General features: G+C 40.1%; 1 protein-coding gene across 3 annotated transcripts in view; it reads left to right on the top strand.

The window, feature by feature from the left end:
• KLF12 (KLF transcription factor 12) overlaps positions 1-22,134 on the top strand; it is a 235,123-nt gene that overhangs the window by 134,748 nt on the left and 78,241 nt on the right. For all 3 annotated transcript variants that reach the window (XM_058018441.1, XM_058018443.1, XM_058018442.1), the window contains exon 4: positions 13,794-14,337. In XM_058018441.1, coding sequence (XP_057874424.1) covers positions 13,794-14,337 — 544 coding nt within the window. The remainder of the gene's footprint in view (positions 1-13,793; positions 14,338-22,134) is intronic.

Genomic DNA, 22,134 nt, shown 5'->3' on the forward strand with positions numbered 1-22,134 from the left:
CAGCACCAGCTGGACAGACAGTGTAATGTTCTGCTGCCCTGAGAAACCACTTTCCTGCTAGCTAAGTTAAGGTTTTTATTTAGTGTGATTGAGTTTTTTCTGTCTGGGATATTTTTTTTTCCTTCTTACAAAGTTAATCTGAAGCATGTAACTCTCTCTAGCACATAATTATTGAGCGTGTAGGAAACCTTCCTTGCCATCAGAATTTTCCATAGCTGCTTCAGTCTTTCTTGGGAAAATTGGCCTGTTCACAGTTAGTAGACCTGCTGTTCTTCTCTGGTGCAGCAGTTACTGTGAAGTTTGTTGCTTGGGAAGTACACAGAAGATGAGCTTTTTGCCATGGTCAAATATCTGTAAAGATGGGCAGTAGCTGCCAACCTTACTCTACGTAGTGGATTGCAAGTCATGGAGTAGACAAGCTGTTGAAACAGCAGGAAGAGTACTGCAAAAGGGTATTACATATACTATCAAAGCATGATTTTAATTTATTTATATCACTGTGTCTCTAGAAAACCAATTTGGTGGGTGGGGGAGTGCTTGGATCTGTATCAACTATTTCTGTGTTGAGGAATAACATTTAGACCTGGCCCAGAGGAGGGCTACAAAACTGAGCAGGAGAATGTAACAGCTCTCCTATGAAGAAAGGCTGAGACAGGAGTTGTTCACTCTGGAGAAGAAAAGTACCAGGGGTAGCTCCAGAGAGACCATATTGCAGCCATTCAGTATTTAAACAGGGCTTATAAGAAAGATGAATAATGATCTGTGGCAACAGCACAAGGGACAATGATTTTAAACTGAAAGTGCATGGATTTAGAGTGGACATAAGGAAGAGAAATTTTATGATGATGTTGGTGAGACTCAAGAATCAGTTGCTCAGAAAAGCTGTGTATTCCACATCCTTGGAAATGTTTAAGGCCAGGTTGGTTGGGACTTTGAATAACCTGGAGTAGTGAAAGATGTCCTTGCCTGCAGCAGGTGGGTTGACTGGATGGTCACGCAAAGTCCATTTTCCAACCCAAGTTTTCCTACAAATCCCTACATTTGTGTTGTGAGTGTGTGCAGTAGTAGAGGTGAAATAGAGCACAGTGGTAAGTGTACAGGCATTCTGAAGGAGGTACCTGAGCTAATTAATCAATCAATGGGCACAGTTACACTGTGGCCCTGCCACAGGCAGCTCCACAGAGGAACCACGGCCCTGTCTATGCAGGTGTTGTTCTGTGCCAGAATCTGTCTTCTGTGTTGCTTGACAGCAGAAGTGTTGAATTTCCGAAGTGAAGTTGTGAGATGCCAAGCCATTTATGAAATAGCTGCACTTTACAGCCCACAGTTTTCTCCTGTTAGATTTTCATGCCTGTAACATGCAATTACATATATATTGAAGCTACAGATACTCTTTTAAATTCAGTGATAAAAGAGTCCTGAAACCCAAGTGTGAATTCCCCTATTTAATTTCTAATATATTAGGAGCTGTCAGTACTAATTAGCACTGTAAAATAGCTTGAGCATAAGACCCACATGTCAACAAAAGTAATAGTGACTGTGTCTCAGAAGAAGCAGAATTTTGAGTATGCCTGTTCAAGGATGTATTTGGTATGCTCATCTTCATTTGGCCAGGCAGGGTATTTTTGGTGACTGGAAAAAGAGAGCGATTGAATCTATACTTTTTTTAGGTTACCTCATGCACCTCTCCCAAAGTAAATAAGCACATTGAGTTTGCAAGTTTTCCTTCTGAAGCAGAGCAGCAAGGCAGCACACATGTAGGGATCAGCTCTTGCACTTTAAACTATTGCACTCCTCGAACAGTCAGGAGGAGTATTTGGGAATGCTTGGTACCCTTGGATCCTTCCCATGACCCTTGGCTGTTGAGAAGGTGTGTGTATGCATCTGAAAATGCAACATTAAGTTCTCATTATGCATCTATGTGTGTGTGTATGCATCTGAAAATGCAGCAGTAAGTTCTCAGAGTCGATGGACACATGCAGTTACGCACTTTCCTTCTTTGACTGTAACCATAATTTCTACTCAAGCATGGGTTGTGATATCAATGATGGGTCAAAACATCAGTCCCATAACCAGTACCAGGTGTTGTGTCCTGTTTGGTCTAACATGGGAAGTGTGGCAGTGCTTATCCTGATGTCACTGTTCTGATGTTACACACCATCACTTTGCAGGTAGTCCATTTGTGTCTGTACTTAAAATGAAATTAAGAATTGCAGAACCTTTTCTTTTACCAGCACAAAGCATTTTTTTTCTTCTGTCCCTCTGTGTGCTTGCAAGAGGTGCTTGTGTGCATCTTTTGCTGGGTTGGCATAGGTAGGTAATTGCACAGCTTGTGTCCTCAGGGGTACCCTGGTGTGCCCCAGCCACTGCCAGTTCCTCCCCAAGAGGGTGCCAGAGCCTGTCCCTGAGCTCAGGGCCATCCTCCACACTCCAGGAGGTCTCAGGTGGCACATGGCACTCTTAGTGAAAGAGCCAAGAGAAAACTTAGTACAGAATGTTGTTTTGTTAACAAAGGAAAGGGGTGAGGAAGAGGCCAGGAAAGAGGATTTAGGTCAACAAAAAACTTTGGGAATTGATTTCAAATGCACTAGCTGGTTATAATCAGTAAAGAAATAACAAAAGTGATCAGAAGATACCTGATGTGTTCTTTACCTAAAGTTTAAATGGGTCAGTGTGTATCATTAACAATGGTTCATTCTAATATTTACTTCTCCCTCTCTTCCTTTATTTTTAAATTGAAACTTCTACTTTGAAGTAAAACTAATTATTCTGTTGAAAAATAATTTGTGCACCAAAATAAAAGCTTCTTTTTTTCCTTTCGCATTTCTTCCATGTTTTCTTTTCACAAGCAAGAGGAATAGCTCATGTCTGGTTGCCTCTGTCACCATGGGTAGCATATAAGGAGTTTTCCTTAAGTTAAAATGTATATCTCTGAGGGGGGTTCAAGAGCATTGTTTTAAACTAAACTAAAGTTTAGTTTTAAGTGTCTAATATGGCATTTTTATATGCATTACTTGTCAAAACCCAATTGTTTTGTCTCTAACAGAATTTAATTTTAGGTATAGTAATATATTCTGAAGTTGAGCTAAGCTTAGGAAATGAAGAGTTATTAAGTAGCTATTGAAAACACCTTCTTTGAAAATTAGTGGTTTTTTCTGTTTAAAAGCAATTAGTTCTTCAGAGCAAACTTGAAGTGATGTCACCCATAAGTAATAACATGGTGATCATAGTTTTGTATTAACTCTGCTCTGAGAAAAACAAGTAAATACCCAGTTTCTTCTGATGTGTAATAATATCACTGTAATATTGTTGGCTATTAAAAATAATTAGTTTGAGTTCGTTTTAGTTCAGTTGCTAAGATGTTTATTGTTTTAAGATTAAAAGTATAATGAAATATTGAGTGTGTATAGTTGTTTCAGATTTCAGAGGTGAGCCTTTCAAATAATGGAAGTTGTTACAGATACACATTGCAGGCTTTACTTTAGAGCAGGAGAAGTACTCTGAATAATGATACTTTGTTTTATGCTATTTTTATTCAACCCTTAGAAGTCAGAAAGAATAAAATAATATAAAGAGGGTTTCATAGTTAGAATTAATTTAATTTTTATATTGAATATTAAAATGTTTTAGCTCTACTGTTACAGCTCTAAATTTGATATTGTCGTGTGGGAAAATCTCTAGAGAGTCTTCCCTACATTTCTCCTTCTGTAAAGTGGAAGTATAGTCTATGTTATCTACATGTAAACGAGATTTCTGAAGACTAAAAATTTTGCAGTAATCAGTAAGTGATTATTATTGTCATAGGATAAGAACTGAACCAAGGAAATCTTTGTAGTCAGCTCCAGAGTATTGCATTAAATGGTCTGTACTGGAGTGTTTGCTGGTCCATGTGTACTGTCAGTGGGTTGTCCATCTCATAATCCTTATGTTGTTCTACTTAGTCTTTAACTGTGAACTTTATGTAAAGACTCAAAGTAGGTGCACAGAGAGGGCTTGGTTTTTATTCTCCTTTTTTTCTTCTGTAACAATACGTACTGTGATGTACCAGGACAGTGAATTGAGTCAAAACCCAGTCCAGAGGCATTAGGAATTAATTTTCCAAATATACATATTCATAGTTTATATGACTGTTTGCTTTAAGAGTAAAAAGTCAGAAACGGCCATCCCAATTCTGCTTTTCCAAAAGCCGTGCTAAAAGAACATTGGTGAGCCTAAGCTGAAGCAGTCTGCCTTTGGGCAGTGTTGGTCAGCCTTTGGGAGGAGGGCTGTCTGTGCTAGTTTTGCTCAGACCTTTAGTGGGCCATTACTGCAATATGCATTTCTCGTCTTCATTTTCTGTGGACGAGTGCCACAGAGGGACAGGATTTTCTGTCACAGGGGGACGGGATGTTTCACCAGCAGGTTTCTGGGATGCCTGCTGACAGCAGAGGAATGGTGAACCTCAGCAGTTTCAGGTCCTGGACACTGGTGGGGCATTTTGCTTTACTGGGCAAAAGCCTTTTTGTGTGGTCACTCCAAGCTTGACTTGCCTGCCTCCTCTTTTCCAGGCTGGCACATGCCCTGGCATATGGCCAACCCCTGCAGCCTTTCCAGCCAGCCCCTCACCCAGAGGGATGAGCACCATGTCCTTCCCACACTCATCCTCATCTTGTGGGCCTCCCTGTTGTATCTGAGGTGGCATCAGGTGACTTAATGCTTTCTGTAGGATTTAAAGTGCCTGATTTCTTTAATGTACAGACTCACTTGACATGATCCCTTGGAGCCTGGGTCCCATTACTGGTAGTATCCCAGCCTTCCCGGCCAAGACTTACTATATAACTTTCCCCTTTCAGACAGTTCTGACTCAGTCTCTGCATTTTGTCTGCCTCTGTAGGTCTTTTTTTCTAGCCAGTGTTGTTATTTTCATAAATTTGGCTGTTTTTCCTTCCTTGAGGTCAGCTCGTGTCCATCTCAGTGCTGCCTGCTCCCAGAGGAAGGGTGGCAGTGGGAAGCAGGCAAGGATTTCAAGGGGCTTAATGAGGCAGACTGCTTTCACCCAGGTTAAAGAGCTACCCACGCTTGGATGTTGAGAAGTTTTGGATATACAAACTCAGGCCATGTTCCTTCAGTAACAGTGAACAGTACCAGCTATGTTTGTTTTACTAGGACCAGCAATAAGTTTGAGGAGCAGACCACAGAAAGTGTTAGTTTTAGTAAAACTTGAAATGTTTTCTCTCTGGAGTGAACACTTGTTTTTTAAGCCACTGAAAGGGTTAATTTCAGTCAGACCTAACTGTACCTATCTCTGCCATCTATTTATTTTACTGGAGAAATGTCGACACTAAGTGCAGCCTCAGCTGGGAGGTCAGAAGAGCAAAATTAATTTAAACTTCATCTTGAAGGATAGTAAACAGAAGGAGGTTCATTTGGGAAGATGAATTCTTCTGGTGGAAATTAAGATGAACAATGACAAGCAGGGAAAGGCATGGAGAAGCTCAGTTGCAGAGTGTGGATGACACACTGGATGTGAGTTTCAGGCGTGGCACCTCCGTCACCACCACGTATGTGTCCAGCAGGTGCACAGGTACTGAAGCAGTTAACAGAGACCTTCATGCCTCAGAGCAAGCCTGAGTAATGAAGAATGATTGAAAAGAAGCACTGCCCAGTCTTTTGTGACATTTCCACATCAGCTCTATTTACCAGGTGCACAGAGCCCCACTTGAAGGCTGGTTTGGTCATGGCTGAGTTTTGTCTGAACTCAGTGACAGCTTGAGGTGGTTAAAGGGTATAAATAATAGTTTCATGCATTATTTGTCATAGTCCTTTTTGCTAATATACTTATGTGCAGGGTAAGATAATGTATATCAAAACTTTGCATCAAAATCTTAAAAAATCGTTGACTGCAAATTTTTCTTCAGGCTTTCAGTGTTTTCATTCTAAGTAGGGGGGAAGGGTTAGAGGGGGAGCTACTAGGTGATTGTATGAATTCTTGTTGTCTAGAATTTTACAAACTATATTTTTTTAATCCCCTAAATTGAATTGGGGTAATATAATATTTTTTCCTGGTATTTTACCTTCCCTTTACCAACTATTTATGGATCTACCATTTATTCAGAAATTATTTTCACATCTAAAATGGATCGGTACAAGGAATACAAATATATTAGCAATATTCTTTTTAGGCTTAAGCAAGTAATAATCCAAGCATTGCACTTTCATTACATTTGTTTCTCTTCAAGACTTGTGTCATAGCAATGGGCATTAATTTGTTTCTTGCAATGACTTCTTCCTTTGACAGAGCATTCTAGTAACATTTCTCAAACATAGTAAAACATCTAAGCCGAACATCTAGTGTTCTGAATGTGCTCATGATTTAGGAAACAAGGTTCCGTTAGGGTTTTGTTGCTTATCAAAAATATCACAGCATGCCCATGTAGAATTTGAGGTACTGAGAATTTTTCCAGATTTTTAAGATATAGATCTTTTTACGTTTAACATACTAGATAGTACAGGGCCTGATTAATTTGGTTGGTAGAAATCTATAATCACTCATTTTTCCTTCTCTGTTATAGAAATCCTTGGATAAACCTGTCAGTTTTGGGACAGGAGGGTTGAATGCAAAGTAATGTCAATGCTTACGTTTTTGCAAACATATTATTTTAAAAAAAGTCATTTCATATTAGATGTATTTGCACTTACTGTTAAACGTGTTTAAAAATTAATGCTGTTTGCATAGGGATCTCCTTTCATTTTGAAGCGTGTTTCCCCAGTCCTAATTCGAAGTGTTACTACAGGTTGCAGCACGTGGTACTTTTTTTAATGTTGAAGTGTTGTGGAATAACATCATAGTGTCACTGATCAAAAAAGTTAGAAGATAGTGTTGACAGCCTTGGAGCTTGAATTCTGCTTGTGTGTTTACAAATGGTTGATTTGCATTTGGTCTCCTCATTTCTTAGGTAAATTCTCTTTTTATTTTGGAGCATCCTTTGTAGATTCTACACATTTAACAACGCTCAGTTAACAAGACCACCTGTGCCTCACATAATATGCTATGGGAGTTTCTTTAGTCTCTTCAGACTCACAAAGAGAATAGAAATACTATTTTTAGGCCTTGAGGGTTGGAAACCTCCACTTTTAAATCAAACTTCCAAGTGTTATGCAGAGATAATGATACATTAAGTGAATCATGAGTATTTTAAAGTCGGTATCTCTCAGTCTCTTCTGTTAAATGAATTCCAGTTTGGTTAAATGCATTTTCATGGAGCCTTTTTTTATTTTAATAATTCCTGCACTTTACCCTCTGCCTTTCTCAGCACTCAGGTTGCTGCTTTTATAAAAGCTTCCATATGAGTCATTTTGACAGAGTCTGAGTCAACCTTATTTGGGAGTGCCATCTTTTGGGGTTCTCTTTTCTTCCCTGGAACAAAATTCAACCTTGACCCTAAGCAGCTATTTGTTGAAAACTGACCGTAAGACACATTTTAATTTGTGCTTCCAGAAATGAAGCAGAATGATCTTGTTGTCTTGCATTTGGCCCTCTTCTTCAGCATGACCTCCTGTGTTTCTCCAGTGCGTCCAAGCTGAGCAGTTCTGTGAGCCTGGAAAAGCCTACAGGAGCAGCCTTGAGCAAAAAGGCAGAAATGCCTGTTCTCTTGGTGCTTTAGCATGTGGAAACAAAATTTTAAGTATTTCGCTCTGTTTTAGTTTTCAGCTGTGTATGTGTTTGTCCTTCTGCCTTTATACAGCTCTCTGTCACCGCTGTACTGGTGCATCCTTTATGTGTGGATTAATAATAATAGCCTCATCTGAAACTGAGCATAGTTGAGTCTTGGATGTGTCATCTTTTCAGAGGGATATCAGAGTGTTTCAAGTAGAGCTTGTTTAGTTCATATTTTTGCAGATTGTATTACGTCTTTTTCTGAGAGTATTTTGTTGCTTTAGTTAAAGTGAGGATTTTCAGGCAGAAGCGAATATTGTGAAAGTAATTTCTCATGCTGGGAAGGGGTTTTGAAAAACATCTCTTCCTGTAACTTCAAAGAGAATTCACTCCTAGATTAGCAAAATAAGCCCTAAAAAGATTCCAAGTAAAGCTCTGGGTACTTCAGCCACAACCTACACAGCTTTTTGAAGTGCCCAGGCTGCTAGCTTGTCAGTTGCCCACAGGGTGGGGTAGGACAAAACCTGACATAGGCAGACATGGTCAGCACCTACAGAACTGCAGTTTCAGGGGCATGAACTTTCTACCATATCACGAGAAAGATAAGAAAAATATTCCATTTTAATTTGAAAAGCAAACTGTGTGGAGCACACCATGTTCTAAACCCAATCCACCTGCTCATCTCATGGCATCAGAGTTGTAAGCACATCTGTGTGCTATGCAAAAGCAAAATGACTCCTAGAGCAAGTGGGTTTTGTAATTTAAAATGTGTTGGTTTTCATTGACTGTGAAGTGTTAGAAAATCTTTGACCTGCACAATATTTATGATTATTAAGGTTTCACCCTCCAGGCATCATGACCGGAGCTGAAAGCTACTCTAGCTGGGCACACATTCTGTACTGCCTGCCCAGGAGAGGCTGCATGCCTGCACTGCTGAGCCTTGGCGTTTTGGTGCTGCAGTGACAATGATGGGGTTAAAATTGTGGTGAGCTTTTCAGATAGAGTATGATTTTTCTTATCTCAGTCTTCTTTAACACTGACAAAACAAAATCATCTTGTCTAAAATTGGTCCTGCTGGAGCAGAATGAGGTGGGAGAGCATAATGAGAACCAAGAAGGGGTTTTGTGTGATTTGACTGAAGAGTTAAACGCTTAGCAATTTATTTTTTAACTTCCTGTCCTCAAAGCTAGCTTATTTTATAAACGCTAAATTTAGTCTGTTCTGTTTCCGTCATCAAGGACAGCTTTTTTGGTATGCTTTCTTACAAAATGTTTGACCTTGGGAGATTGCTGCCAGAAAGGAAGACACTTCAAAAGCTGACAGCTGATTGTTGGAGGTTTGTAAACTGTGTTGTGTGGCTCAGTTGTGTGGGCTCAGTAGAAGTCCATAAGGGCTTAAAGACTCACTGTGGCTTAGTACCCTGTGAAGCTGGTGAACTGCAAGGTGTCACGATGAGCTGCTGACAACAAAATGATTTTTTCTTTTTCTCTGGTTTTAACCTCAGCTATGAGGAAACTGTGAGCTCTTCATGGCTTCTTTAGGGTCGGAGACAGTGCTGATACACAAAGGAGTTGCCATGAGTAGAATAAGAGTAGATTTAAAAGGGGCTATTGCAAATTTCCTCACAAATTAAGTGGAGGTGGAATTCAGGGGGCTGGAAGGAAGATGAAGAGCTGTGCAGGAAGGATGGCTGCCCAACAGATAGGATGTTACCAGCCACAGCGTCACCGTGTTTTGCTCCAGGTATTGCGGCTGCTTGCGAGGTAGACTGGTTGTTTTCCTTAACAGTCTGGGAAGAAGGAGTAAGGAATGCTTTTTTATTCAGCCAAAAAAATCTTTGTGAATAGGGAAATCACGTGTTATGTTCCTGGTGGTATTTATTAATGACAAGCTAATGAAACAGAGCACTGCAGAGAATACTGGTGTACAGCTTTAAAAGGACAAGCACAAAAAGCGTGAGCCAAGAGCGTTGATTAATAGAGGCTGCAGCTTTATTAAAAAGCCTTTTCTAGCAGGGAGCCATCCTTACCTGCTTTCCAGTTCTGGCTCAGCCTGGATTGGGGTGAATGGTGAGCAGCATAAGGATACAACAGCAATGTTGCAGAGACATGCATTGCTGAGATTTGCTTCCAAGTCCCAGCTGGAGGCAGGGCTGAAGCTGTCCCTCTCCATTGTACCAGCGGGCTGAGCAGTGAGATGAAGGAGGCCACGTGGAGATGTAACCCCTCATGTTGTGTTTCCATGGTCTGGGCTGGTGTCCAGGGCAGCCCACTGAATTACAGGGACCTTAGGATGAACCCTTTCTAAGCCACCAAATGTTCTGAAAGCTGCCAAACTCTCAACAACAGAGTTTAGACTGCTAAAACCAAAATGAAGTTTGCAAAACCAACACAGATGCTTTTGGGAGCCAGACAGGAAAAGCCTGCTTCAGATGCCCAAAGTAGCAATCCTCTGAGCCCACACCACCACCACAAGAAGCCCAGTTCACCAGATGAGAGTGGAAGGACAGAGAGACAGAAGAAACCTATTTGTTTCCCTTCCAGTTGAGCTGACAGAATGGCTGAAGGTACACTGAATATCGCAGCCGCAGTTTTATTATCTTCTCAGTTGGAAAATATGTAGTTCCATTAGATAAAACTAACAGCAACACTCAGTGTCTAGGAAAATGAACAGGTATTTCTCAGTTAATAACATTAGTGGGAGATGTTAAGAAGTAGTGTTCTGAGAATTCAGTCATTCCTTTTGGCTTCCTTGCTGCTCTTCTTCCCGTAGTTCTTCATTCTGGAATAGCTGTCATCACTGGGAGAAGTTTACTTATACCATTCATTTTCAGAAAATAATGATAAATTTAATGTTCCAAGTTTTGGTTCACATACTGATTAAATAGAGTTTTGGCAACTTAGATAAAATCTGAGGTCATGGAGGAGCATATACCACTTGTAGGGAGTGTGAGTTGTTGGGGTAGATCTCTTTGTTTACCACCAGCAGAAGAAAATATAGCACTTGCTTACAATTTTTGTCTTAAATGTGAGACATACAAACCTGTTTTGATAAGGATCTTGCTGGGTTTTTTTGTAATGTCAGCTGACATCAGTCACATCCTGAATTTACCAAAGAAAGGGTATCCTTAGTCTTAGAGTTTTGTCAAGGAAAGGCAGCTATGGAAGGGCATGCCAGTTGGCATCCTGTTTGGAGAAATTCATGAAGGGATTGTAAAGGTTTCGAGATTTGTTTCACTGCTGAAGACTGAAATAATAATATCAACTGCATTACCATAGTACACAGAGACTGTGTGACCCCTCCAGCAGCTCTGGACAAGAAGAGAAGAGTACCTAGGGAATGATGCATGGAATGTAAGGAATGTACAAGCAAAAGTAAATGTAGAAGAGTTGTTAAAAGAGAGTGATTTGTATGATAGTCTGAAGTTACAGGTTACTTTTTTTCTGAATTCCCAAAGGAGTAGGTGTAATTGCTACAGTGAAACAAATGTCTGTTCTTAGCACAGCTTAGAAAAATCTGTAAGTCGTGACCTGTGCTTTGTATCAAAGACCATTAACTCTATCCATGAAACAAATACTTTGTGTGGTGTCAGCTACAGGAGGGTTTGGGCTTCTTTACTCCTCTTGTGAGGGACCTAGTGCTGTTTGCTGCAAAGCCAGGTAGGACTTTGGGGCAGATGCACCATCCTGTTTGGCAATAGCTTTTGAGATCCCTTATGTTCAGTCCCTTGTGGCAGTGGATCAACCTGATATCTGCCTCTGGCACCCAGGGAAAATCTGGAGTAAAGAAACATAGGATTTCCAGTGTAGTGGATTTATCTACACTGTGAATAGAGCTGGTGACTCGTGCTGCTTCTAGATGTGGCCATGTGCATGAGGGGATCCCTCATCTCTCCTGCCCAAGCTGATGCCATTTATCCCTCTCCTCTCAAACATTTAAGATAGGAGATGCTGCCTTTGGCCTTATGAGGGTTCAGGTGCAGGTGTCCCTCTCCACTTTGCCTTTGCTCTGGTGCCTGTCTGTTCAGTTCAGCAGGACCAGTCTGTCTGCCCAAGTGCATATAGATGAGACTTGTCAAGATTTGACAAATTAACTTCCTGTGCCATGTATGTTTATGGTTTTGTCTTTTTGATGGCATGGTGGGGGGCGTCTCATTATGAACATTAGCCAGAATAAGGTGTTTGAGAGGAAGTTACCAGGAATCATCACCTGGTAATTACAGGCAGGTTTGCCTTCTTGAGGAAGAGCTTTACATAGCCTTGTCACTCACAGCTGGTTATGTGCTTTGAAAAGTATCCTGTTCGTAACTTTGTGTTCTTTTTAGCATAATTTCCCATTGTCTTTATGAAAAGGGATATTTTGCTTTGAATAGCAGGATCCTGGGTTCAGGTGACTCCCTTTATTTTAAATGGATTGGTGTATAAATAGAGGAAGAGATCATTCCAGAGATATTCTTGCTTTCAGATAGGGGGAAATGTCAGATCCAAGAACCGATCCAAATTAGCTGAATAGATGAGATCTACTAGAACATGTCATCTTTCAGCATGCCAGGAATAATATCCAGTTAGGTCCTTATTACTGCAGTGTTCAATATAAGTGTTTGTATTTTTCAATAGAATTTCATTCTCTGTTGAAGCTTGACTCTGACTCAAAACAAGGAGGTCTTTCCTTGGAAATATTTATAGTAGTTGATTACAAAAAATCCCAAAGGGAGTTCATAGCTTGATTGATTCTTAGTTTATTGACAGTAGATGCAATAAAATATTTCTAGCTTAAATATTTTCGACTCAATATTTGTAGATACTTTGTAAATATTGTAATCTAGAGATCAAGTTAATGCATTTAGAGCTGCTTAGGTCTGTACAGGGAATAATTGTTTTGGGTCAAGTGAGGTTTGAAGGAGCAGTGTTTTGTGTGGAAGTTGGGATTTGGTGCTACACTGTGAGTGCCTGTCTGTGGAGAAGCTCTGCTGCAGTGCAGTGCTGTGGAGTTCCTTAGCTAAGGAGCTGAGAGCTGTGCTTTGTCTTAGACCAGATTATCGATGGGCATTTCCTGCCTTGCTCTGCCTGGTGAAAATTACTTGAGAAAACATCATTAAAGACTGGTTATTAATGATGGACTGTCAAAATGGAAAGATATATCAAATGAACTTCTCTAGGGATTTGTCTTTGGTTTAGCATTATTCAAAAATTCTATTAACCTCTTTGATGACAGAAATAAGGGAAAACTATAAAAATAGCAGACAGCACCCCTCTAGAATAAATTTAGTCCAACCAGCTTTAAAAGAATTAATCTAAAGCATAAAAATGTTTTGTGAAGTCAGGAAAATTGTTCTCAATTAGTATGGAAATAATAGTAATAACAATGGGGAAGGCTATCTAATGGGCTAGTCCAGAATAATGAATTGCTGTAACCATTGCTCGCTCTGACAGGGCAGTCGTACAAATGTGTGGCTCTGTACTGACCTGTGAGTTCATTACCAGTGAGCATTCAGAATGCAGAAGTCAAACATAGAACTGAAGGACTGAGGGTAGCGTAAGGCACCTTCTGAAATCTGTTGTGTTGTGGACACAACTTCAAAGATCACTCTAAAAACCCAATAGGTACTAAGGCTAGTCCTTTTGAAGCAGAGATCACAGAAAGAAGCAACCAGGTCTGGCTAGTCTAGAAGAAGGTAGGCAAGTAGAGGGAAATTACAGTATTGGAGCATTCAGAAAGTTGTTTGAGAAATGGTGATAACCATTTTTTCTTCATGTCTGAGTGATGATGACACAAGAGAGTAATGCTCTGGTTTAAAATTAGATGTTGGGGAAAAAAATGTTCTGTCAATATAAATAGTTTTTACTGCTGAAGATACTAAAATTTCTGTCATTGGTGACTTTGCATAGTAGAAAGAAGCAGGATGATTTCGTACGGTTAATCCTGACACTTTCTAAGAAATGGGAATAGAATTTTTTTTCTTTTTAATATTCTGTTCAAACAGAACATGTCTGTGTTTTCTAACATGATTTGTACTTTAAAATTATGAGCTGATCCAAAAAAAGGGACTGAGTTCTGTGGCTTTCATGATCAAGTTGTGTGGTGTGCATTAGCAATTGGGCGTGCAAGTCATCTTTATGCACACATATAACTGTGTCCCTTTGTTCTTCCTCAACAGTCTCCAAACGTCCACAACTACCCAGATATGGATGCTGTACCCTTGTTACTGAACAACATGAAGGCCGACCCCACGGAGGATTCATTATCTACAGACCATTTCCAAACACAGACTGAACCAGTGGACTTGTCAATAAACAAAGCCAGGTCGTCCCCTACAGCAGCTTCATCTTCACCAGTTTCTATGACAGCATCAGCCTCCTCCCCTTCCTCTACTTCTACTTCTTCTTCTTCCAGTCGGCCAGCTTCATCCCCCACAGTAATAACATCAGTCTCCTCAGCAGCGTCTGTACCGTCAGTATTAACTCCAGGTCCTCTTGTGGCCTCTGCATCTGGTGTTGGAGGCCAGCAGTTTTTGCACATTATCCATCCAGTACCACCTTCAAGTCCCATGAACTTGCAGTCCAACAAAATGAGTCACGTGCACCGTATCCCCGTGGTGGTACAGTCGGTACCTGTCGTCTATACAGCTGTGAGATCACCTGGGAATATGAACAACACTATAGTAGTACCACTGTTGGAGGATGGGAGAAGCCATGTCAAAGGTAAGGTGGAGCCAGTTTTGTGCATCTGTGGCATCTCTGAAACTGGTCTTGTATGAGAAAAACATAATAACAATTATAAAGTTGTTCGTTTCCATACTTACTGTGTTGTTGCTGAAAAGACGTACAACTTAGACAATTTGCAGGAACCTTTAAAAGTCTTATCCCAGATGATCTTTAAAGTAAATAAGTTTTTTAATTAAGATTGGGTTTAGCGGTGGTGTTAGATGCTCAGACAACTTGTGGCATATTCTGTCCTGAGAGAAATAAGTCCTCCCCAGAAGCTGAAGAAGTAGCAGAATGGAAAAAATGGCAGTGTCTGATATTTATGACAATATATAAAACATCACAAATGAACATGGAAAACTCACCAGGTGTTTCAGATTTAGCATGGGGAGGAATGTCAGAGGGATTGTTCCCCAGCAAGGCTCTAGGAATGTGTGAAGGAAAGGCTTGTGGACCAAAGAGCATTAGCAGATGCAGAGAAGTAGGTTTTACTAAGCTTAAGGAGTGGCAGTGCAATACTTCGAATTAGATTTCTTCTTCCAGATTAAACAGCAGAAGGGAAGGAAGCCACCCAGAGTGTTTATGTTGGAAATGAGTTTTGCAGACATAGGACCCGAGAGGCACAGGGAGTGTGAAGGGAGGAAGAGGCACATGTCAGAAGGACAGATACACTCTTGAGGTGTCCAAAGAACACAGAAAGGGGAGCTGGAAAGCAAAAAAGAGTGAGAACCCAACAGTTACTGAGGGAGCAAAAACTTGTTATGGATAGTGAGATGATGGGTGGAGTAAGGAAAGAAAAAACAGATGTGCCCAGAAACTTTGAAAGCACAGCTTTATAAAAGGGGCATTAGTGACAGAGATGGGAATATGAGGAAAGGAATGAGATACTCATTTCAAGGCTCATTGCACGTGAGTGAATAAAATACGGTAATTTTCCCCTGAAATGAGGTATTGCTTGAGGCAGAAAGGGAGGGTATTGACAGATAACCTTACTTTGGGGCTTATGAGACTGCAGGACATTTAGTCTTATAACATCTCTTGTGTTCCTAATTGCAGAGTGAACAGGTCTCAACTTGTTTCTTACCTCTCATGTCTGTTTTTCATGAACCGGCAACTGTGTGTTATTGTACAGGCCTACAGTGATGGGTCATTCAGATGTTTAAGGGCATCCTGTTGGGTATTAGTCTGTGACTCTCCTACTGTTCCCTCACTACCCAAGGGGGGGCTCTGCCCTCTCAGTAGGCTTGGACATGGGAAATGAACTCATTGTTGATCTGAGTCTACTTTCAAGCCTCAAAATTATGGTTTAAGTTTTATTGCACTTCATACAGTGGTGTGATTTTAGCCCTTTGTGCCTTTCTGTCAAGAAATTATGAATAAAACCAGGACTTCGTACCATGTAGTCTAGGAAAAAAAACCCAAACAAACAGAAAAAGGAAAGTTTTAGTTTGTATTTTGATTTTGGCCCTTCAAGGTGCACCTAACCATGAAGTCATTGAGAAATTCTCCTGTGTGTTTTCTTTTCGAAGGTGCTGGTTGGCTGTGGTAGTAGTCTCCTCTGTAGGAAGCACCTCCTGATCATGTAAAACTAGAAATTCACTACCCCAGTTTCATCAAAAAAATTCCAGAATTTAATGTGCTGTAGGGATTTCAGCCTGTGAACTCCATGCCTTCAGACCTGCCCTGACAATATGGCCTTTGTGCTCTAATTGGTAGAGGTCATTAGCCATTAGCCCCTGCATCATCTATTAATGCACAGTTAAAGTAAAATAAAGTATTAACGGTTCTTCAGTTTATTAATTTTTTCTCATGATTTGTACTCATTTTGTGGTCCTTAATTCTTTTGATAAAGAAGTTCAGGTTAATTTAAATTAATACAATAGAAGTAAATTGGGCAGCAATCCACTCTAGGCAGTAATCTTTTATCAGCTTTTGCTGGAATGTTTTTCATTCTTTAGTGCAAAACAATATAAATAATTCAATGCAGTTATATTGCACAAATTAACCAATTAAATTATTTTAATATGTGTGCAGACTAAATTCCCTTCAATAATCAGCTCTTGTGCTGATAACAAAAAATAAGTGTACACAGATCCTAACAGGACATTGTTGCCAAATTGAATTAGTTCCTAATCCTCTACTAGCTGATGGACAAATGCAGGTTTGGAGTCATCTAGACTCACAGCTTTCAACTTCTACATGAATGCTGCTAATTTTCAGAAACATAAAACTATGCACACTGAAACAGTTGATCCACAGAGAGCATCAGCAGCATAATCCCTGTGTTATTCCTGCATTGGTGCTAATTCAGAGACGATGTTGATGATCCAGGAGTGCCAGTTGGGAAGCACTTAAAGTTATGTTTTGCGTGACCCTTTATCTAAGCCCTTTTCACACAATTGGGACTAAGGCACTTTCCTGAAAAGAGATATTTTTAATATGAAAATTACATCAGACCTGAGCTCTCAGGCATCTCCTGTATTTCTAGGTTTCAGGTGCTGAGGGGAGCAAATACAAGAAACCAGGGCATAGAGAAAAGCTTTTTCCTTGTTATTCCTGATTTTATTTTTCTCATGCTGAATTGTCCTCTTCCTTCCAGGTTTGACTAGAACCATTTAATTTTTAGGTTTTTTTGCAAAACCTTCTCAGGCTGTTCACCATCCCTCTAATACTGTCTCCAGGTGTTTTGCACAGGTGGCTTTCTGCTTTTCCTGATGCCTCCCAGACCTTCTTTCTCTCTCACTTTCAGACAAAACTCTCCTGGTGCCCGCTTTTTTAGGCAGTTCAAGCAAATAGTTTTTTCTTCATGTTCTGTTTGAATATTCTCTTCCCTCTGGCACAAGATGTGTCTACTTTGTCTTCTGTTTCCCTGTCTTCTTCTATTTCTCTATTTTTTCTAGTCCTTCCCATCTTGCTGACTGCTCTTTGAGTGCCACTTTGAGCATCTCTGCTTTGTCTCCCCCTCCTTTTCTGTTAATATTTCTAACCTATGCTGTCATCTCCTCCTCCGCCTCTGCGCATCCTTCTCCACAGTGCCATTCATCATGGTGTTCTTTGTCTCACCATCCTTCAGAAGAGTCTCAGATCTCCTTTTCTGCCTCCCAGTTTGCTGTTTATTTCTGCTGTCTATCCTTCTATCCTTCCTCCTCTCTCCTTTTTTTTTTTTTTTTTTTGGTTGCAAGGTTTCTTTTTGTTTTGAAGACACGTAGCCCTTGTATATACAAGGTGCTTGCAGCATCCCGTCAGGTCCTGTGCCACGTGCTGCACCCCAAGGCAGGCAATGGGAGACAGGGCTGTCATGCTGCAAAAGCACCCTAATGTCAGAGTGATGTGCTTTTGCAGGATTAAAAACCTAATCTAAATCAAAACCAGGATTGGTGCATTTTCAGGAAGTTATTAACAATGCTTCTTTAGAAGGTAATTAGAGAACAGTTTCCGGTGTCGATAATACATCACTTACCATTTACAAATCTTAGTAAATTCCTGTAAGTTGCTAACACCACAACATTCAGCTATGAACAGACCCCACTGTTGACCAGGCACCTTCGTCCCGCTATGCACCAATGGGGAGGACACACTCAAGGGTGATCCCCAGAGCAGTGGGGTCTCTTGCAGCCCCCACAGCACCAGCCCGGCTGTGCAGGTTGCCCTCTACAACCCTCTCCTCTCATTATTTCATGCACATAAACCAGAGAAATGCATTAGGGCTGTTGGGCACGCAGGACAAGGGAGCCAGGCGCAAGTCCTCATGGACACCACAGGGCTAGACTGTGCCCCCCCCACACCATGGCAGACTCAAAGTTGACTTTTTCAGTGGTCACTGCTCTTGTCACAGCCTTAAAAGGTGCTTGGAGGGTTTTTTTCTGTGAGGATTCAGTGGTGGTGACTAGACATTATTTTACATTGAAATATTCCATGAAAGAGTATTATAGTCCCTTTTTTCCTTGCTTTTTTTTTTGCTCCCTGTTTAGCAATGGTAAGCCTTGCTAAAAGTTTAATTAGAGGCCCAGCAGGTAGCAGCACCTATAGATAAGACTGCCTGATGGTTTCCCTTAAAACCCAATCTTCAGTTGCTCCAAGTCTGTCTGTATGTAAACCATTGAGACTTACATTTTCCATACTGCCTCAAGCTATTTCTGTGTTTTCTCTTTTTTTTCTTCTTCCTTTAAGAGGAAATTTTCAAGAAGAAAAACTATTCCACTCTTCCTGAGACTTAGCATAGAGGAAAAAAAATGTAGCATTTTCTATGTTGAAAATGTTTATTCCAGCTTTTTTTTTTTTTTTTGTGAAAAACTAGAACCTCAGTGTTTTTAATTACATGAACCTCATGCTTGGTTTGGACCATTGTTCTTTGCTTTCAGCAGATATCCATGAATACTACTGGCAAATCATGTCCCCTCTAGCAGCAGGTTTTGCCAAATACAATATTCTTGAAAATTGTTTTCTGTAGTTCAGAGGAGTTAGTGCTTTCATTGAAGAGCCTTTTAGAATCTCCTTCCTGATAATGGTGGATGAAGGGCTGGTGCAACTTTGATATTTCTGGGGTTTTGGAATCAGATTTATGAATTCTCGTTCTTACGGGTTTTTATGTTTTCAGAGGGCACAATCACTTGCAAAATTCACCAGTCAGAGCATTATAAATTTAAACTTGCCAACTGAACTTTGTCTGCTTCTCTTGTACATAAACGGCTGTTATGACATGGTCTTGGACCTTTTTTATGTTGTATCTGTATTTTGGCCATGGCAAAAATACACAGGTTTTTTCTTTTCACAGTTTGCACTGTTTGGCATATTCCTCAGTGTGGATATATTAATAAGTAGTAAATGCAGTATCTTTTGCTGCAGATTTTTTGTGACTTCAAACAGGTAGTACCATTAGATTACATTATCCACTGCCCTTGCTGTTTTTTTAAAGTACAGCCTGTTATTTCTGCCTACTGTAAAGTTTATTTTGCAAAAATAAATGCAATTTGCAGTTAAAAGATAGAAACTAAGATGTTCCATATGTTTAGAGGTCAGATTATAGGGTCTGTTTGTATAAATTATGCTATGGAAGACACATTTAATTAAAACCAGTAGTGTTGCCTTTTTTGTTTCATGTGGAGTGATTATCCTTTCTGCATTTTAGTAGACAGTTATTTTGGATTTGAGTTGCATTGAGGCTGGGAGTTTCTACTTCAGCTGCCATCATTTTGTTGTTATTCTCAAAAACCTTCTGTGGCTGTCTGTATTCAGCCTGTCCACCTCCCCACCTGCTGCCCCCCAGAATGTTGGCTCTGTCTCCTCCTGTTTGGTTGGTTCAGCTGGAAGAAACACTCGTGGTTCTGGGAAAGCAGGAGCAGGTTGGCAGTGGCTTGGCAGGAAGAGAGGCAGGCAGAGGAGAGGCTTGTGTTCACAGTGGGACCCGTGCTCCTGAAGATGCTGCACATTATTTAAGAGCTACAGTAAACAGTAGTTTTTGCCAGAGCGGAGAGTTAAAACACAGACTATAAGTTACCACACAGACACTGTGGTGTTTGAAACCAAGGAGGTTGGTTTAAGACAAAACGGATTAGCTTTACTATAGGGACTTCCCTAAACAGTCTTCTACTTAAATTTCCAGAAAAGTGCTCCTTCTAGTGATTCACTGGTGACATACTTGGGTTCTTTCGCTGTAGAAGCAAATGCTCTTTTAAGATTCATCAGTATGATTTGTTCATGTTGATGTTCATTGTTCATTTTCAGCTAGGAGGGATTTGAGGAAGGGAATGAGGTACAGGCATACTCCAACTTGATTTGCAAACCCAGCATACGCAGGATGAGTAAATCTCTTTTGACATATCCTGAGTCCTTGCACCTTTTGGAAGCTGTTAGTTCCTTCTCTTCCATGCCAAGAATGCCTCTGGCCCTTCAGTTCTGTATTCTCACCAGGGCTGAGCTTTGATCTGCTTGCTTTTATCCCATGAATTTGGATCCAGCAGAAATACATGCCTAAAACTTCTCATTTATTTTCTCTCTGCCTTGGGTTTTATTGTGCCTTGGACCAAGCTGCTGGAAGCTTCCTGATGTCTAAAATATCTCTGGCCTGTTGCAGTGTGTAAGCTGCAGTCTGCTACCATTGTGTAGTAGTTTCACAGTATTTTATCTAATATTAAATACATTCTATCCTTATTATTTTCCTTGTTTACTTTTTGTGATAGAGTATTTGTGTATTGGATGCTCAGCGAGACATAAATCTCAGCAGTCTTAGTAGTTTCCTTTTTTGTGTAGATGAGGTCTTCTGGCATTGAAATAGCTTAGAAAGAGAAAAGTCCTTTGTTTAAAAAATGCGTATGTATTTTATGTATACAACCCAATGACAGAGATGCTTAAGTATGTGCATATATTACATCCATGCAATCCCTCTTACCTCTGTATTTCTCCATATAGCTTCTATTTTACAGGTTTATGGCAAATTACTTGACTGTTGAAATGATTTTAAATATTGCCTTTGATTGGATCATAGCAATTAATATTCTCTGCTAGATTAGTTACACTGTGCATTTCAGTGCCAGTTCCCATTCTCTGTGAACCATAACCATGCTAGGTGCAGTTAACTGCTAAAGCCATATAGTGCCATAAAATCTTAATAAAATCTGAAAACTGTGGAGTATGGGTAATCTTGCTATAAATTGTAATAAAAATTACCCCTGTAGACTCTATATTCTGACCATTACGTTCATGCATAGTGCTGCTTTGTACATAAAGTTTTATGAAATAAATCGACCAATTCTGCGGCCCCTACCAGGCACCAAGCTGTTTTGATCAAAAATCTGATTGGTGCACTCAGAGCATTTTTCCAATGCATAAAGCGTTTATAATGAACTTTAAATAGGAAGAAAAATGTTGTATATGTGCTTTATATAGTATGAACTAGCTTAGGAGAAGGAAATTGTGAATAGCGTCATTCACGTGCATTTGGTAGGTCTGTAAAGACACAATTTTGAATTAAATAGAAAATAGAATGCATTAAATAAACCTGAGTACAACACAGTCTCTGAGGTCATAATTCTAAATAGCTCCTGTACATCTGCATCTGGAAGTGTTACTTCCAGCATTAGAAATGCATAGTGATGTCTGTTGCAATCTTTTTTGATGCTCTCCTGCTAAGTCCGTGCTGGTATCCTGTTCTCTAAAAAAATTTCAAAGAAGGGGGATATTCATTTGTTTCAAACATCAAACTGTGGTGTGAGGCTGACTTCCACAGTTGTAAAACCCATTTTTCAGGAGTAACCGAGAAGAATGGAGATGATTTCCTTCTGCTTGGTGTTTGATGCACCCCGATGCATTTGTTATCAGGGACATTTGAGACAGTTTCAGTTTAAGAGAGAGCAGAAGACTTGCTCTTGGTCAGGAACTTTCTTGCAATATTTCAGATATTGAACTATGCTGTATGCCAAAATTAAGGGTCCAAAGTTATAGTTAAGACACTGCAGTGTTTCTGATGCTGGAAGATTAATTGTGTAATGAGCTAAAACATGAGTGCCATACAGTTTTCTTAGCCATATTTTCCATTTCCATCCTTCTAGGAGTTTGGCAGCAAATGTCTGTTTTTACTTCAGTCCTTCACGCTCTGCAAACACAGGAACACACATGTGTAACAGCAGTAGTAATGAGATTCTTGTTAATGTTAATTTTGACATGTGGGGTAGTATTTTGTTGTCCATTCCTAATGGAAGTAAGTGCAAAGCATTACTTGCAGCTGGAGACAGTCTTTAATCTATTGTATGCCAACATGGACTGAAATCAACCAGAGAGGAGTTTACTGGAAACATC

The sequence above is a fragment of the Melospiza georgiana genome, chromosome 2 (genome assembly GCF_028018845.1).
Source record: "Melospiza georgiana isolate bMelGeo1 chromosome 2, bMelGeo1.pri, whole genome shotgun sequence".
In the NCBI taxonomy this organism is placed as follows: domain Eukaryota; kingdom Metazoa; phylum Chordata; class Aves; order Passeriformes; family Passerellidae; genus Melospiza; species Melospiza georgiana.